The sequence below is a fragment of the Pangasianodon hypophthalmus genome, chromosome 6 (genome assembly GCF_027358585.1).
Source record: "Pangasianodon hypophthalmus isolate fPanHyp1 chromosome 6, fPanHyp1.pri, whole genome shotgun sequence".
Lineage (NCBI taxonomy): Eukaryota > Metazoa > Chordata > Actinopteri > Siluriformes > Pangasiidae > Pangasianodon > Pangasianodon hypophthalmus.
Window position 1 is genome coordinate 5,594,167 of NC_069715.1, and position 19,390 is coordinate 5,613,556.

The window sequence follows — 19,390 nt, forward strand, 5'->3', positions numbered from 1 at the left end:
GAAACACCTTGTTGATGAAAGAGCTCAGAGGAGAATAGCCAGAGAAAAGAAATATTTCAAGCTGACAGGAAGGCTACGGTAAAATAAATACCTACTCTTTTCAAACGTGGTGAGCAGGAAAGCATCTCAGAACGCACAACACATTGAATGTTTAAACAGATGAGCCAAAAACAGGAATCTGATGCTGTGTAAGGAGAATATTTTACACCTCAGTCCCAGTAACCTGTGAAAGTGAAGATCCAACCTGACCAAGACATTCCATTTATGCACTTCTCATTGGAAATGCTTCAGTCAGGGCCTTCAGTGAGTATACTGTCAGCTTGCCTGCTATCAGCACCACTCGCTCGCTCCCACTCTCTCCTCCGCATGCCGAGGGTCTGGTGCTGCCTGTGGCTCAGCCTCTGATCCATGATCAGTTTCTCCCCATGACACCTCCACTCAAGCCTGAGACTAATTAGAGGAGGAGAGCGATGAGTGGGTGTGCTACAAATCTGAAGTCATGGCTTTGTGAACTGATCTTGAAGTAGCGCTGAGTTTGGTTCAAGTCGGAGTGTGAACGTCTTTCACACACACCTACATCCACCCCTGAGTTCAAGATCGTGATTTCATTAAGGAGCGACTTGGCACTGATGATGGCTTCCTTTCTGATAGATTGAAAAAATACAGTCCTCTGCCAAGTAATTTTTTTCCTCTTATGTGCATCGACTTTTGGCTAGCAGGCTGAATTTTTTTTTGTTCAAGTGAGTTATATTTGTTCAGTTTGATACTTTACACCTTTCAGACATTCTAAGACTTAATTATTTCCAACTAAAATAAAGATTCCTAAAGCTCCACATATTGGGCTTCATTTTTCAAGCTGGACGCAGAAGACTTTATTCATTAAATCATTCACATGAGCATTTAGACAAGACCTTAAAGCCCTTAAGGAAAAGTCCCACAAACTGCAAATGTAAAAAAAAAAAAAAAAAAAACCCACATTTCACATACGGTTTTTAGAGACTTCACTTTGTTTCCAAATGTAGTGCAAGGGTTTTTATTTTCCCCTCACATTTGTCATGTTTATTTTTCACACGATCACATTATTCACATCATGCCACGTGTTTGCTTTTATTCACATGCAATTTCATGTTTTTCACATGTAATTATATCAAGTGAAAAACACATGCTCATGTGAAAGTTTGCGATTTTTTTATTTTATTTATTTATTTTAAACGTGAGGGAGTTAGGTTGGAAAAATGTTCGAATTCTACGAGAGATCCTGGGTTTGTGTAAATTTACCTATAAGGAGACTCACTAACGTGAACCACGATTGATCAGCTTCAAACCGTATAATTGGCGAGGAGTTACTGCGATTTAAAAAAAACAAAAAAAACACACATGCATCAAGACAAGCCATTCAATTTGGACAAAAGAAATGGTATCCTATAAAAGAAGCAAGAGTTGGGGTGTGTGTGGCAGCCAACAACGCTGTAATGTCTGAGCTGCATTACTGGAAGATTTGGCACACATGCTTAGGAGGTACCTCTTTTACCATTTAGCTTTGCTTTTTATGGAATTTTATGGGTATTACTAAATGTAAATCAGCAAATTGCTTAAAAAAAAATTCCTGCTAGATTAAAAAAATTAGTAGGATACAATTTTTTTCCTGCATGAACACATTTCTTGTGTAAATACTCCTCAAAGCAACTTCTGAATAAACGTTTGTATCCAGTTTGCTAAATGGAGCCCAATTTTACTAAAAGATTGATGGATGAAGACCATTGGAAACACTGCAATCTGTAAATTCAGTTTCTGCTGGCTTTCCAATCTAGAACACTGAGTTCGATTTGTGGAGTCCAGTATTGATGCATTATGTATTCATTTGTGAATCTATAAAGCATTCATAGATCTATAAAGCTAATGGTCTAACCCACAGGTTCCCTGTCCTGGAGAACCCTTGGTCCTGCACATTTTAGTGTTTTTCCTGCTTCAGGACCAGGCTTGTGAATCTGATCTAACCAGAGAGATTCCGATTTTCATTTGAGAAATAATTGCATTTCACACCTGAACAAAAAAAAAAAAAAAAAGACAAGCATGTTGAACAAGCTTGAGTTCGCATATTTGAAGAATAGAAATGGTCTTGCTTACAGACAACTATGTATATTAGTTATTCAACCATGTAGCTTGTGGGCAGACGCTGCAGAATCCTGGTAATGGTCACTAATGTCCATTTTTATCCCGTGGCTGTAATTAAAGCAACATGAGGCAAAACAACAAGCACCTACAAGAATACCTCATTTAGACTGGGCAATTACACCCACTAAAAGTTTCTCTTCGGTATGAACTCCAGCCTGCTTTGCTCACTCTCCTAACAAAGGCTTTTATATAAAAGGTGCATCTCATAGGCTTTGAGAAATAGATCTAGACAGATACTCCCCCAAAAAGATCACAAAAAACATCAATGCAACGAAGTGCTCTAGGATGCAGTGAAAGTAGGCTGTGGGTAGAAGACTTTCAGGAACTGGTGGATGTTATACAACAGAGGCTTTCAGACCACAACACTGTGCTATTAGTAACATTCTGCTCTTAGCACTCTTAAAAGAGGGAGAAAGCTAGTCTAGGGCTCCAGACCAACACTGTGTCCATGACCCTTCTGAGCTTCTGCAATTTAGTTTGAGTAGGATATGTCCAAAAAAATGACCCACGTCAGACTTCATTATTTGAATAAAAAGTCAGTAGTCATTATTCGCTAATGATATCTGATGTTGCAGGTTATTTAGCCAATTTGACTAGCAAATTAGGAAAGTGAAAACTATTGTGCAATTATGGCAGTCTAGCCACAGTGATTAAGTTTTTTTTTTTTTTTTTTTCCCCAAAAAGAGGATAATATCAGTTACATAAGTGCCTTTCAAACAAATGCTTGCAATTGTTAACCCTATTTCAACCTGATCAAAAAAGTTCCGGTCAGCAAGCTTTATTTTTCCTCCTGTGGTCAGTTGCTAAGAAAATTTAAAATCATACCTTTTTCACAGTGGGGAGGGAATACATGATAGTCAGGGGTAATGGAGCTGAACAATTGGGGGTTTGCAGTCAGTGTGTTTCTGATTCAGCCCACGTTTGACGAATCCTGATAAGACCTCCATCCATCTGTGCCGCATTTATGCCCTGCATGCTCAGTGTTTGAACAGCACTGAGCCAAGCAGCATTTCTACTGGCAACCTACGGTGTTGATTTTGGAATAATCAGGTCAACACATGATTGTAAGTCTACCAAGAAAGGATAGAAAAAGGCTGCAGTTAGAGTTTGGATTAAGCCCTCCCCAGCATTTCCTCAATAAATATCTAACATTATGTTCATTGTAGCCTTAAGCAAACAATTATTCTAAGTTTATAATCGGAGTGATGTGCGGCGTGGAACAAATCATGAACTGCCTCTGGTGATCCCCAAGCACCACACTGGACTACTTTTTTCCTCCTTTTTAAAACAAGATTACCATAATGAATACAAATAAACCACAGAGCAACACATCTTGGAGTTTAGAAGAGGCAATGAACACCAGATGAATGCCATTGCAATGATTTATTTTGTACAGTATGAAATGTGCAGTACTTTGCCTCCACTCAACTGTAAAGGCAAAAGCAAAGCATATTTACACGCTGGAGCCAGGCTGGAGCCTCACTACCTCCCGTCTCTTACGGACTACACTGGAACGTAACATAGGACTTCAGATAGGATTCAAATTCTATGAACCACATCCCTGCTAAAATAGTAATCCCTTAAAAGAACAAAATAGTCCAGAAAAGGCAGAAAAGAATTAAAAAGCAAATTAAAACCTAAAATAAACAAGGGACAACCATTTTCTTAAGTGATTACTATTCAAGCTTAATTCCAGGAAAGAAACTATGGCCACAAAATTAGTTTCATTGCTGCTTTTTTGGGTGCAACAAGGCATTAAGTGATCAAATCCACATGCCTAAACCACTGTCCACATCAACACACAAAAATAAACATTATTTTATCCAGTATGGAGTGATTGACATTTGCACTCATCCCTTTCTTGTAATACCAAACCAAGTCTGATTATAATGTCCATATAAAACAAAAACAAAAGAAATATCCATATAAAAAAGGTATTACAAAGACAAATAAACAGACAGTGATGTGCAACAGATCAGTGGTCCATTTTTGCAGAATGACACTTCATGTCGACAGTGTGGTGTACGATGCATAAACCTCACTGCTATAGTTCAGTGCTGCCGTTTTAGGAGACGTGAGGCTCCCCCTGGTTCAAGTCAGGTTTGAGTGGCTGCAGTTTTGCCCCGTTCTGCCACCAAGACTGCGTGAAACCCACGCGTGCCATCCGGACCCCTGGGCAGGCGCACAACGCCAGGGGGAAGGCCGTCTGCGTTCTGGATCTTTCTGCCCAGCATCGGGCTCCCCACTGGGCTGCTCTCCTGACTGGCCACCTGCTTCCTGCGCTGCACCCATGGGCTTCCTGAAGGAGTCAAGCTGCTGTCCGAGGAATAATCAGCCCAGCGTCGCCCAGCCTCAGGGCTCAACCTGCCCTCACTGGCCAGGGGTGAGCGGATAGTAGGAGGGGCTTTGCGTTGAGCACAAGGGCTGGCTCGTGGGCTGTTCCATGGGCTGGTGCGGGGAGACACGGCCGGGCTTAAGTGGAAGCCGCCAGGACTCAGCTTGTTGCATGAACGTGACTTGCGGCCGAGGCGAGGCGAGGTCGGGTTGCTCTCCGTTTCAGAGGAGCTGCAGGCAGAGTCGTCTCCATGATACTGAAGCTCACGCACACGGCTGTTCAGCGAGCGGCTCTTGCGCATTCCTCCTCCTCCCGCATTTCCGTTCTCCTCCCGCTGCCTCTCCTTGGGCACCTTCTTTTTAGGTGGCTTGGTGCCAATCAGCACCACCCTAAGCCCCATCGAGCCCTTCCCGTCTCCCTGCTGGCCTGTGTAGGCCTCATGGGCCCTCACAGCCGCCTCCACCTCCTCAAACTCAACAATAGCACACTCCTCAGTGCCCAGCTGCGAGTAGCGCCCACTCAGCTTCTTTAGATCAGGTGGCAGGTCTTTGCCAGGCTTCAGCACACGCACCGAGGCAATCGGGCCATATGCACCAAAGGCCTTGAGCAGAAGCTCCATGAGCCGCTCCTGCTGGGCTGGGTTCGCCCCAGGGCTCCCGTCCCCAGCCCCACCCCCACCTGCCAAAGCCACACCTAGTTCAGGCCAGCGCTGCAGCTCACTCAGGAGCAGCATGCGGCTCGGCAGAGACTCACTGGCAAACACCGGCACGCTCGTCCTGCGGCGAACTTTCCGACCTTCTTCGTTCAACTCCAACAGGGTGGAATGGCGTAGCGCGTATGCTGTCGTCCTCCAGTCCCTTGTCAAGTGCTTTACCTGAGAGAAAAAGATCAACACATGTTTAACTGTACCTCAAATGTACTACATCATGGAAAAACTCTGAAAAAGGTTCTGATTACCACACTTCAAGAACATGGGGGTTCAAACAAATGCTCTACTACAGTGATCCAAGTCAGGTCACTTGCAACTCCATTTTAGACATTACCTGGGCCAGATTTAGGCAATGTATGGCCAAATATATGGCCTTAGACAGATACACTTCTGTTAATCATCATTAACAGTCCATAATATTAAACGATCACCACACTGAGCAAATGCAAACCTGGGAGATGGAGGTGTCAGACACACAGAGGCACAGGCAGGCAAAGAGGGGAGGGGGGGGAGGAAAAAAAAAAAAAAAAAAAAAGAAAGAAAAAAAAAGACAAAACCTCTTCACTGAACATCCCACACAGTATTACCAATTACCTACGAGGTTGCCAATTACCAGGGCCTCTTCTCACTTGCTCCATAATTATTATATTGATTAAATTAGGCCCAAATGAGAATGAGAAATCTGGTGAATTTGCTGCACGTTTGATATGCTGTAATCAATCCAGCCTCTGTCAAGTTTTGTGACCGTCAACTTCCCATACTGTTAACCATCTGAGATTTGCATCACATAAGCAGGAAGTATAAGGGGAAGTCAGAATGAAGGTTGCAACAGATAAGCAACCAGCACTGCTTCTGTTGCAGTTAGAGCTCCTGTATTGTACAAGAGATGGTACAGCTGTCTATGAAGGTAAATCACTTGCAACTCCAATACCCCTTTAACTAGGACAAATACAGTTAGTGTCAAATAATGTTTTAACAAGTTAAACTATGGCTTATAGCCCTGGACATTTAAGACACAGTTCTATTTATATTAAAATAAAAATGCCAATCAGTGCCATTGGAAAGCAAAGATGATGGCAAGCATTTTGTTCAATCAAAGGCTCCACTTCAGAGATGCAGCATTTCTTGAACACATGATTCATACACCCAATTGACAGCTTACGCAACAGTTGTCAGTTCTCCCGGATGCAGTAATAGATTCTCAGAGCAGATCCGTGCTCACAACCAACCTTCTTGAAAGACGTAAGCAACTTGACGCTGACAAAGCCGAGCTTATTGCGCCGGACGTGCTTGAGCAGGAAGGCGTCGTGCTCCAGGTTCTCATCAGACAGGTAGTACTCGATCTGAGCTATGAGCTTCTGGGTCAGTTCAGGGTCTGGGGGCTGCCAGCTCTCCTCCTCCAGCTCTCCACCACTCGTGCCAGCGCCGCTGAGGAAGAAAGAAAATAAGGGTTAGGCTTAAACACTGTCTTCTGAAACCCAGTGAGACTCTAGTCTGTGGTAAGCCAATTCAACACTGGAATTTTTGTACACAGACCATCAAAAATCCAGCCCTCTCCATCTGACAGTATGGTGGCTGCCAAGTGATCCTGAGCAAATGATCTTGCCAGGAGCTTTCAGTCATATGCCACACAACAGGGGCGCATGCACTCGAAACACAAATCAGCACTTCAATCTTCCCTCCATCAGCTTGCAATTAAAAAAAAAAGGCCTGCTCGTGATTATACCAGTTGCCTATTTGATGGCTTGGAATAAGTGCCAGGAATCAAATTAAAACTGATGACTCATTGGCTTTCTGTGGACACCTACGCCCTTTAAAAGCGGGATGTAGACGAGTGAAAACATTCATCACGTTCATCAAGTGAATGGCAGGAGGGAAACCCTTCACAGAGTTGAAAAATTAAAAGGCTTCCTCAAACAATGACCATCATATAGCCAGAGGCTTTAAAAAATAAATAAATAAATAAATATTCAACACCAGAATGCATCCTCAGATGAATCACTCAAGACTTATCTAATACATACAATACTGTATTATACAATCAATATAGCATATTATATCTCCACTATGAAGCCATTTATTAGATGCTGTGCTCCGCAAGCAATCCCAAAAAACTTGCGACAACTTGCCAGAATGTTTCGCTCTGGAATGAGGTAGTGCTTTTTGAAGCAGTTTCCCAATCCTGCTCACTGACTTCACATTTTAGTCCATGTTCTGCACCCACACACCCATTTTCAAACCTCATTACATACTTGTCAGACTGTTAAAGGTAAGTCGGCTGTGTTTCGGTGGAGAAAATGCTATTTTTTTATTATTTTTTTTTTTTAAAAAAAGGGCAACAGAATCACAATGAAACGAGCAGGAAGCACTGGCCATAAAAATGTCAATATCCTACACAAGCTGGTGTGTTTACTGCAGTCAGTAAGGCGAAGGACAGTAAATAATCCAGGCCTGATGACGCAAAGGGGGAATTGGAGCAACAGGTCTGGTACCATTCCCGACGGTGACGTCAGCAAGGCACGGTTTACAGGTGCTCAGTTATTTGCTGTGCCATAAGTTTTAGTCAGGGGCAATAATTATAGGCCAAGTTTAGACTGAGGGTTATGTAACACCCAAGTCGCATAATAACCTGATACAAGACTTGATTAGCCGTGTTAAACAAATAGAAATTATTAAAAGAATGCGTCAAAGCACGTCTGTAGGCTTGTAGTTTAGTTACGCAATGCGTAAATAACGTTAGCTTTGTTTTGGAAAAGGTTTTTGCATGTGCAATGCAAATTAGAACAATATACAAAACATTCATTCAAACAATACAGACAGGACTGCTACAGTTCTTTGTGGCTGTCTATTGTTCTAAAGCGTTGTACTAAAACTACTGAAATAAAACTTAAGATCACAGATTGTTTAAACAAAAACAAAAACAAAAAAAACACATACCTCGATTTCTCGTGCCTCACAATTTCGTCTTCACTGTTGATCGTTTCCTCTTCGTCGGGCTCCTCGTCCTCCGCCGCCTGGATAGCCACGGTTATGGTAACCGGAGTCCCCATCTCGCGCAGGCGTTGGTCCGGGAAGCCCGCGGTGGCGGCGGCGGCGCCCACGACCTCCACCGAGTTCGGCAGCTCCGTAGCCGCGCTCATGACCGTAGCGGACCAGCGCGCTCTACACGGTGCTTCTGTGTCCTCGGTGACGCCTCCCGGATGATCGCACGGCGAAAGCGAGCTTCGCGCTTCTCGGCACCGGCGCTCGGAAATGACGACCGGAGCCGCCAAGACGAGCCCCGCGGCTTCCCGGATTCGGCGCCACGGAAACCCCGGGCCGTCCACCGGAGCAGCAGGAGGAGGAGCGGTGGCAGCGGCGGAGGGCGCAGGAGCAGCGGCGAGCGAGACGCGACCGCGAGGATGGGAGTCGCCTCGCGCTGTCACTTCCTCGTGTTCAATAAGAGGCTTTCTGCGCGCGAAAGGAGCGCCACGATTGGGCCACGGAGAGCCTCCGCACTCATCTCCCCCAACCCACCACCGAAATGCGAGCTGGAGCCAAGAAGGAGGAAGCAGGAAGGAGAGAAAACGCAAGAAGGCGTTCACTAAAACCTGCATCGCTATTGTTATTATTGTTACTGTAGGATTTCTTTTCTTTGCTCTTTTTTTTTTCCTTTTTCTTTTTTTTTTTTTTTTTGCTTGTAAGATTAAAGGAGCCCGACAGTTTATGTTTGTGCAAATGACTTATATAGTTTATAAGCTCCTGCAAATTTCACCTGAATGCAATTTAGCAATTAGGAGGCAGTAGCTGCAGCAATTAAACGGTTCGACCCACTTTTCTTCTAATGCCAATTGGTTAAGAAGCTTTTCCCCTGGGGTTGTGATAGGATTTGCTTTTGGGGCAAGGAGAAAAATAAGCCTCTCTCTTTTAGTATTCAAACTTCATTTTATGCAGCAGTATATTTGCCCAGTAAAATGTTGCATCAGTATAAACCAGGGCAACACCGGGAACAGGAGAAATCAGGCCACAGCATGCAGTAGAAAAGCTGATTTGCATACTGCAGCTTTGTGCAAGATCTAGCTTTGTATTGCAAAAATGATTTGAAATAAACAATACACCATGCAGGCTTAATCTATACGGGCCACCACTGATACCATGGCTCAGACTACAAGCGGATGTGTGTCATTGACAAGTCCTTCTGCACACTTAAGAAGGCAGCCAGTGGGACGTCACTTCAGCTCTGTGACGAGAATGCTGATGATGTGCAAAAGCAAAGCTGCTGCACACACTGATGTCTGGAAGGGGGTTCATTTGAAAGAGAATTTGCATGCAATAATAGGCAGTCCTGGTTTTTTTTTTTTTTTTTTTGTCTGCATGCCATTTAAAAATGTGACAAGCATAATTGCATTATTCTGGACAAAGACAATTAGGCACTTTGTTAATGCCCTGTATTCATCTATACATGCTGTCAGTGAGCTGAATTGATGAGCTGACTTGATGACTGAGAAGCCTAGAGAGATGGATTGCTTGTGACCCAGCATCACTCCACATGCAAGCTAATGACATCATTGTGTTTTTGTGCTCATAGGCTGCTCCTGCACATGCTGTCCTCCTCTACAAGCTCCCCTACTGCTTCAGCTGTGTGGCTCGTTCTCAGTGTGTTTTTCTGACCTTCTTCGGCCATGCCTTTTCTCCTTTGTGTTTAAATCCTCCATTTGATGGCGTGCAGCTTGGATACATGTTGCAGCGCCGCACCTCCCTCCCTGTCTCTGACTCAGTCAGGATATTTATAGCCAGACTCCTGCACCCTGGAGAGTTAAGACAGACCAAGTCCTCATGTGTAATGCACAAATAGAAGCAGTGGCTAATCAATAACTAGGCTTGCTATGTGGGTAATTATTCTAAGCATATTCTAGGAACAGCAAAAGCACAATAACATGCTATTTATTTGTCATTATATTGGAAAATGTAAGGAATAAAACAGTTCAGGATGTGCTGTTATAATGACGGGGTGGTGCGAAGCTGAGTTACCACCCTAAAGTTGATTATGTTCCAATAGCAGCACATAATGAAGTCTTTTATTCTTATTATACCACAGCAATTTGCAAATGATTGCAATTTTCAGTTTATTAATGAACATGTCATATTGTTTATTCTAGATTTATTTAATCTGGGCGCTAATTGAGTGTTTATTTCTCTATTTGGAAATTTCTCCTTTTTCCACAATGATGAGCGAGCACTCTCTTCCTTCACCTTGGCAAGGGTCAAGACTTGATCGATAAACCTGCAAAATGCAAATGTAAACTCGTTTAATGAACTTTTATAAGAAATGAATTGTATTCTCTGCATGATAAGGTTCATGATAAATTTCCTGTCTCTGTTTTGATTGTTTGAAAATTCTCTCTCTCTCTCTCTCTCTCTCTCTCTCTCTCTCTCATGATCACTCCTATAAGCACATACACAGTCCTATAATACCAGAATTAATTTGTTCACTGTAATGTTTATTAAGCTACCCAGACACATCTTACTACTTTCTTTTATATTAGAAATAGCCACAGATGAATTCTGTGAATGATTACATCTAGATTCTTGGCAGGATAATAATATGTATACCCTCAAATTAACTTTAATACACATTGCTAATAACAGGACACAGTACGAGTGGAAATACCAGTGTAGCCTATTCCATGTAAACAGGTTTACAATCATTTGTAATTAAGATGAGTAATCAGACTTGTTTAAAGTTCGTAAACACACCCATTTAAAAAGTCAGTAGCAATTGACTGCAGTCCTAAATACGGAAAGATAATAAAAACATTTTAACAAAACAAACGCCCTCCAAAGAACCCCCTCCCGGAACCACCTATTGTGTCCGGTATTTCTATACGGAACATTTCTCAGGTGACACAGGAAGTGACCGTAACTAATACATTAATGTTGGTTACTATGGAGGCGAAATGTAAATAAACAGAAGCGCTGCTTTGCTGATAACGATAACATTGACAGCTTTTGTGTGATTTTTTTTAAAAATAATAATTATACGTAAATAAGATTTATCGTTATAGTTTTAGCAACGCGATGAATTATAATGAACACGCATTCAAAGCGAATAAATACTTAAATAAACACGAAAACTCCACTGGCTTGAGTTCAGACCGGAAGCTAGCAAGCTAAGTGTAATTTTTTTTTTTTTTTTTAATTTTTAGTTCTTTTAATTTTCAGTGGACATGAGGGCTCAGAAACAGCAGGGACACGACGACACCCAAGGACAATTTCTTACACCCACGGTAAAGAAAAAAAAGAAAGAAAAGAAAAAGGCAACAGGTGCCAAAGTGCTGAACATGAGTCAAAAAGCTGAGTCAGAGTCACAGAAATGAACAATATGAGCAACAGCCGACATCATCTCACCAAACTATTGTTTGTGCCAATTATTCCCACATAGTCTTTTTTCTCTCCAAACAATTAGGCTGCAGTTTATTGCTTTCCCCAGAAATCTTCCTAAACTAGGCAGTTTATTGCTTTCCCCAGAAATCTTCCTAAACTAGGCAGTTTATTCATTGTGTTCTGGTGACTTCTTAGGAATAGGCCTATTGACTTTGGGCAGCTGAGATAGATAATAATGTTTGAAATGACTTAACATCTATGTTTCTGGGAAACAGTAAAGACACACAAAACCACTCCTCATGCCTGGGGATGCTCTGGCCAAAAGGTACGAGTGCTAATAAGGCATACAGTGAATGTAGCATGGAGTGAATTCAGCTGTATGTTTTATTTTTGTACAAAACATTTATTGATATTTCATCAGTTGTATTGTAATCTGTTTTATTCATAGATCAAAATGGAGCAAATATAATCTATGTAATGTAAGGGGTTGGTATAGCAGATGTATAGGTATACTGTAGGTATAGCACTGAAAAGTACATTTGCAACGGTCAGTAGAGGGAATGAGCCAAACATAAAGTTTTATGTAGAAAAACACTTTTTTTTTTTAGTATGATTCCATTTAAGTAAAACTTTAAAATGGATCATTTTGACCTGACCAGGACACAAGGGTTAAATACAGGCTGTTGTTATGCAGTTAAACACTTTACTGTTTATCTAGTAACAGAATATTTGTATGCAGTGTATCTGATCGTGCTTTTCATTCCTGAACGTCTACAGATAAACAGCTACAAGATGCATTTAGCAGCGGTGAAATCTTTACTGCCAGAGAAAGCCATACCCAGGCCTGTATGTCGACCCGCTATCTAGTGTTATCTAGACTGTGAGCAAGGCAGTGGTTAATAATAATAATAATAATAATAATAATCACATATAAATCTTGTCTTTGGTCACAAACAACACTTTATTTACTTCGCAGCTTGACATACGGTTGCCGAAAGACCTCACAAAATCCAACGTGGACGTTTCGAGAGCTAATCCATCGAGGCAAGGTATAAGCAGACCAGCACTCGCTCACTGCAATCACTGGCTACATTGAAAAGCACATTCCTGTTATGAAAATAATCTCAAGCACTGCTGGTGTTACATGTTATAAGTGGCTTTCCACGTTACCCTTCTTAACACATGCCCTTTGTGCAGATTGCAGGTTGGCCATGTATGGTAGAACCCTCCATACCCCAGTACTGGCTTTTGTGAAAGAGTTCACGGGGGCGGAGCGCGCTCTAATGCCCCCTCCAGTGACTGTCAAGAGGGCGAAAGCAAAGCGGGTCAACCACAGCGCAGAGCTCACCTACGCACACATCAAGGCCCCTGTCGTTTTAAACACAGTCGGTGAGAGCATGTGAAGAACCACATTCTCTGGAAACAGAAACATTCATTCTTCCTGTGTAGCATGCATTCATTATAGCCGAATTGCGCAATGTAGTGTAGGAATAGTTCCTGATTTCAGAGGAACAGTTACTTATTTAGAAAAATCTCTTGATAACCTGCTTATAAATTACACCACAAAATACCACGTAATAGGATCATTTATCTACTATTTATGAAGGAAAAATTTCTAGAACTATATTTTGGGTTGATTTGAGTCTTTTGACTCTAAGCGTAAGTCATAAGTAAGGAGTAAAACACTTTGCTACGTGCCTTTATAGGAAAATAATCAATGACAGGGTGTCGTGATGAAGCATTTCTTTTTTCTCTCTCTAGAAGTTACTAAGACAAAAAAAAAAAAAAACCTATGTTACTCAGAACCTGCAAAGTCTTCTGTCCTGAGGACTTTCCTCTGTTGGAGAACTTAAAGTTACAGCTTTACTTCAGGTTGTTACAAAGCAGTGACAGTGGAGTCTCCATTCAAAAATGTTCATAAACATTTTCTCCTCACAGAAAACATCACATTATTAACAATTACATGTTTTTTAAAATCTATTTATGAGGAGCATCCATCATTCAAGTCTCCGTGTAATATGATACTATAGAAATGATAGTGTAATATAAAACATGTATATAGAAAATTAATCAACACTTTCTGACCAATCAGATTTGCCAGTTCAGCAGCGCTGTGGGCATTAAAAGGTTTAACACACATTATGTCAAAGACATTGTAATATCTCTTCCTCCAGGTGATTCAGTGGCACTGAAGGACAGATCTGCTCCGGGTTTTCCAGCAGCCTTCTACTGTAGGAATGATTATCCTGTCATCCTGGACAGACTGGATCTCGACCGGTACGTTGTGACGTCAACGTCTGTGTTGTATGAGTTTATAGGGTGATTTAGTGGTGTGTTTCTCACAGGCACTCAGCTCACTTGTGTAACATACGGACCACGATACGACGTTTAGACAGAGTCACGAGACTAAAGTGCAGGAGAGTGACCAATAGTGAAATAGCCATACATATATATATATATATAAAGATAGTATAGACAGTTCTAGATAAATGTTAAGGACAAACACATATTACAGAAATTCCAGATGGAGGTATAATTACATAGTGTAAAGGCAGAGGTAGTACAGCGGCTCACACACGATAATAATAAACAATTATTCATAAGGGCCTTTCAGTGACACTGTACAGATGCAAATACAGCAGATAAAAAGCATGTAATCAAATAATCACGGCTCTGAGAGAGGTTTCTGCGAATTACAGCTTTATATTTATGCACTTGTTCTAATACGTTATTGTTTCTATAGTAACAGCTAACACAGGGACATGTTTGGCAGACACTCCACATAATCTAAGCCTGATAATAAACGTGTTAAAACATGTTATTTAAAAAGAAAACACACATATAATCATTGATATGGTGAAGTTTTCTTTAAGGAGATGTTTAACAGCTATGGAAGGAGTCTCTAGTGTCAGCTCTTTGTAACAGTCGGAGGTAAAGCTGTACCTTGGGAATGTCTTCAGGACTTTTTGCACTTTATGGTTTGACAAGCTGTGTTTTTTTGCCTTATTGACTTCTAGAGAGAGAAAAATAGAGATTGTAGTGAAGAAATAATTGTTTATAGCTGCTATAGTGTAAGTGAGAACAGGAACTTGATTCATGGACACTCCTTAACATTCAATGTAACTATAAACGGATAAAAAGTATGTGTCATTCTTTAATAAATAAAAACTTGTAATCGTCAGCAGATTGCTGTGGTATAAGAGGAATAAAACACTTCAAGACGTGCTGTTATAGGAAAATAACCAGGGTGTTACTCACGTCATTACGGGTCACACCACCTTGTCGTTGATTATTTTTCTATTGTGTGAATTGTGATGTTTTATTCTTTACTTAAATCCAGTCTAACGTCTACAGTTTAACGGTCATCAGTCCTCAGTCTGTGTAACTGACTTGATTGATAAACCTGCAAAATGCAATTGTAAAAACTCATCTAACAATCTTTTATAAGAAATTATCGTATTCTGTGCACGATAAGGTGCATGATAAATTCTCTATTTTGTTTATCATAGATTTGGTGTGATGAAACAAAATATTTCGCTCCAATAAATACAGAATGACACATCACGAGTTCACCAGTTTATTGTACAGTGTGTAAGTGTTATGCTTTTTTATGGTCCATCCACAGTATACATGTAATTCCTCTGGGGTTCTGTGAACGATTAAGCTCTTTGTGAGTTGAATCAGGTGCGTTGTAGGTGCTAGAGGAAACAATACACCTTTGCAGTGCTCAAGTCCCGCAGAAGTAAACACTCAACATAGACTCATTAATTAATGAGCCGAAAAACTCAGTAATGAGCCAAAAGGGGGCAGCAAAGTTCCTGGAAAGATCAGTGACCTTTTATATGGGCTTGTTCCAAACCCAAAAGTCAATAGATTATTATTACATTTCCTTTAACTGGGGGGTATCCAAACCTTCTTCAGTGGGTGCCAGATTAGACCTCATCAAAACACCCAAGAGAATATATGTATTTTATTTACACAGTCAGGTCCATAAGTATTTGGACAGCGACACAGTTTTCGTAATTTTGCCTCTGTACACCACCACAATGGATTTGAAATTAAGCAATCAAGATGTGACTCTAGTGTAGACTTTCAGCTTTAATTCAAGGGGTTTAACAAAAATATTACGTTAACTGTTTAGGAATTACAGCCAGAGTTGTTCCATTTTCAAAGGCTCAAAAGTTATAGGACAAACTACCATAATCACAAACATTAGGATTATTTTTAATATTGGATGCAAATCCTTTGCAGTCACTGACTGCCTGAAATCTGGAACCCATGGACATCACCAAATGCTGAGTTTCCTGCCTTGAGATGATTTGCCAGGTCTTTACTGCAGCTGCCTTCAGTTGCTGCTTGTTTGTGGGTCTTTCTGCCTTCAGTTTTGTCTTCGTACCAAATTGTTGATTTGGCCCTCCTAAAGTTTCTGCTATCTGTCTGGTGGTCTGTTTTGTTTTTTCAGCCTAATGATGGCCTCCTTCACTTGCATCGGCACCTCTTTGGACCGCATATTGAGAGTTCCCCATGAACAGCTACCTAAAGCAAATTCAATGCTCAGAATCAACTCCAGACCTTTTATCTCCTTAATTTGTCATGAAATAAGAAGGAAATAGGCCACACAACTCTTGCCATACAACTGGTTATCAGTCAAGTGTCCAATTACTTTTGAACCTTTGAAAATGGAGGGACTCTGTAAAAAAAAAATGTCAGTAATTCCTAAATAGTTAATGCAATATTTTTGTTAAACCCACTGAATTAAAGCTGAAAGTCTACACTTCAATCACATCTTGATTGCTTCATTTCCATTGTTGTGGTGTACAGAGGCAAAATTACAAAAATTGTGTCACTGTCCAAATACTTATGGACCTGACTGTATTTCATACATTCACTGATCATACATTCTAACAGAGAAACTGCGGGTGAATTTGCGTCTGTCTGCGGACTCACAGGCACTCAGCTCGGACTTTGGACATCGCTGCTTTAACTGAAAAATCACTGAAGAAAATACACCATAATACACCTCATATAGGCCAATTTCATATAGTAAGGCCACAGCATATTCTATAGTCAGATCTACTTTGTGTCAAGGAAATACTTAACTTAATAGAAATACTTAAATACTTAATAGAAACTGTTATATTTTTAAAAAAAGAGGGAGAAGGAAATCAATAGAATTAGACCACTGCGATCACATGAACGTAAGCATAGAGGTGAATATTAATATTACACTTTCCTTCAAGCGTGAAGACTTTCTGGAGTCACTGGTTGTGCAACTTGGATATATCATTACCCTCGTCACCTTAAGCATGAAAAGACTTTTTTTGCCGAATAATTAACTGGAGGCCACGTATTGAGTAGACGTTCCACAACATATTAAGTTGTAGGCTCAAGTTATACAATTTGCAGCCACAAGCCATACTTTTTTTTTTTTGGTTTGTGGCCTTGAAATATTAACTCATGGCCTCAATATATTAATTTGCAGCCATGCCCTATTAAGAAATAACCACCATGTTACCTGAGTGTATTTATCACAGCTCTGGTGGTGAATTTTGGGTGAAACTCTATGTCTGTGTGTGTGTGTGTGTGTGTGTGTGTGTGTGTGTGTAGTCGTGGCCTGATGGAATGCCCGAACCTGGAAGGGGTGAATAAGCTCCGCTTCCTCAACCTGCAGCACAACCTGATTTCTCACCTCCCACACCTGGCTCACCTGCGACACCTCGTCTTCCTTGATCTCTACGACAACCGCTTGATTGACATGTCGGCCGTATCACCTCTCTGCTTCCTTCGTGTGCTCATGCTCGGCAAGAACAGGTGTGTATGAGCAGGACGCACACGAAAGTGCTGTTATTGGACTTCCTATTTAGTATGTAAAGTTACTCACTATTTTGAGCATCACTGTCTTTGCTTTGAATATCTACATATACAGTGCCTTGCATAAGTATTAACCCCCTTGAACTTTTCCATATATTGTAGTGTTACTTCTCTTATGCAATCCCAGCTTTTATTTTATTTACTCATAAAAAATTTAGCAAACTATATTGATTTTGCCCCACTTCAGTAATATGGGCTATGTTGTGTAGATTCATGACATAATTCCAGTAATTCCGGACATAATTAAGTCTATTTCAGTTCCACTAAGAGTAACACTCAACGGAAAAGTTCCATGGGGATGAATACTTACACAATAAACTGTATAACATCTACAGTATTGGTCACATGATCTCTTTATTTGGAGATGGGCAGAAACAAAATCGTAATTGTTAAGGGTTTTAGTGCACCTAAGGGTTTTCTTGAGATTAGATATTAGGTGGGTTGTTTAACTTTGCCATGTTAAATTGTTTTATTTTCCATAAATGTGTCTGAAGAGGTTTGGGATGGCGTATGTAATCCACAACAACCACCACAGCTGAGTGAACTACCCCTGTGGCTTTAACATGAACAGTATGATTATAAACCACTCAAGAAAACACACTGAGAAGAGCTCTATCGCTCCATGTGTCGAGACTCAGAGGAAAACCTTTGCTTGGTTGGAGTAATAATAATTTTTAAAAAAAGCCATGCTGTAGGAGTTGCTGGTTTATTGTGATGGTGCACCAGAGTTTAATCCTCAGCCACGTCCAGTCTAACTGACAGGATAATAAAGAGGTGGTGTGTGTATGGGTGTGATGCAAGTCCACCCTGTCTGGAGCCTCCTGTTTCTCTAATGACCACCTAAGATTGGTGCTATAGACTCCTTAGAGCAGGGGGTCAAACATAAGACCGGTTCTAATTCAGTCCACCAAATGGATTTAGGATCCAGTTACAGTCATCTAGTGAGCTTTAATTGAATTGAAAGATTTGAAAAAAGAGCTTCTCTGTTATTCCACTAGGGGGCAAAATAGAGCAATTAAACTCAGGGCCGTAAACAAAGCTACTGACAAGCTGTGTTAATGATGTCATTCTTTATTCACAAGCTAAAATATGATGCTGTAGTTACGTTTCTTTAAAAAAAAAAATCATATAAGGTTTTCACAGCAATGGGGGTGAATATGTAATCACTTTTACATGTTTTAATTGTAAATAATTCCCAAGCTGTAGCTATTTGTGTAGATTTGTTATTTCGTTTTTGTTCATCTGTTTGTGTGTGATATACAGATGAATCTGTTTGTGCATGATGTACTCTGGGTTCCGACTTTCCGAGTAGGAATTCTGAGTCGAGGGGTGTTTTCTGTAGTGTTTCAAGTCAGAGGTCAAAAATTCCAAGTTATGAGCTTTAGTCGAACACAGGATAAGTGTAATGTGGCCTGGTACTGAAGATGAGTTGATACCCCAGCTTTCGATTGCAGAGAGGCTTTCAAATAAATTACAGCTTTCTCATGTTGATTGCTGTGAATATTTTAGCTTGTTCATAGCCATTCTCTTCCTCCTGTTCTTCACTAATAGAAGGGTGGAGTAATACAATGCACAGATCCCACATCAGGTGTTATGTGACTCTGGAATGTTATTATGTTATAAATTATTTAGGTGTGATTTACAGCCCACTTAACCCCTGACTGAACCTCTCCTCAGTCAAAAACCGCCTCTCTTGCTCACTTCGCTTTGAAGTCTTTACCAAATTGCCGTTAAATGCCACTGAGATCTAATTGCACAGGTCTGCCCCTCGCCTCCGGGGCTACAATCTGAGACCTTGTTCTGTCTGTGCCACTGAGCTGCCAGCTATGCCTTATAACGAAGCACGCAGTAGTGTTAAGTTTCTGCCGGCATTTCCTCCCCATTGAAAGGCTTCTCCCATCTACACCCTTCATACAAAGGACAGTCCTGTCGAGGCA

General features: G+C 41.0%; 2 protein-coding genes across 3 annotated transcripts in view; one reads left to right on the forward strand and one right to left on the reverse strand.

Annotated features, from left to right (window-relative positions):
* Positions 1-3,508: 3,508 nt before the first annotated feature.
* Positions 3,509-8,883, reverse strand: larp6a (La ribonucleoprotein 6, translational regulator a). Its single transcript, XM_026927723.3, has 3 exons — positions 8,157-8,883; positions 6,449-6,647; positions 3,509-5,384 (listed from the first exon to the last, which is right to left on the reverse strand). Exons 1-3 carry the CDS (start codon positions 8,813-8,815, stop codon positions 4,272-4,274), a joined length of 1,971 nt encoding a protein of 656 aa, XP_026783524.1. The 5' UTR covers positions 8,816-8,883; the 3' UTR covers positions 3,509-4,271.
* Positions 8,884-9,021: 138 nt separating this feature from the next.
* The window catches only part of LOC113534311 (leucine-rich repeat-containing protein 49), a 47,186-nt gene continuing 36,817 nt past the window's right edge, over positions 9,022-19,390 (forward strand). The window contains exons 1-6 of one of the 2 annotated variants that reach the window (XM_026927002.3): positions 9,022-11,485; positions 12,360-12,428; positions 12,559-12,631; positions 12,780-12,971; positions 13,757-13,859; positions 17,190-17,393. In XM_026927002.3, coding sequence (XP_026782803.3) covers positions 11,426-11,485; positions 12,360-12,428; positions 12,559-12,631; positions 12,780-12,971; positions 13,757-13,859; positions 17,190-17,393 — 701 coding nt within the window. In that variant the 5' untranslated portion in view covers positions 9,022-11,425. The other variant, XM_053235195.1, reaches the window with a different exon arrangement.

Excerpts from the sequence above, each read along its gene's own strand:
- larp6a (XM_026927723.3), bottom strand. The coding sequence starts at position 8,815 with ATGCAGGTTTTAGTGAACGCCTTCTTGCGTTTTCTCTCCTTCCTGCTT. Across the intron at positions 6,648-8,156 it reads GTGAGGCACGAGAAATCGAG|CGGCGCTGGCACGAGTGGTG; the intron begins GTATGTGTTTTT and ends TTTCTTCCTCAG. Across the intron at positions 5,385-6,448 it reads TGCTTACGTCTTTCAAGAAG|GTAAAGCACTTGACAAGGGA; the intron begins GTTGGTTGTGAG and ends TTTTTCTCTCAG.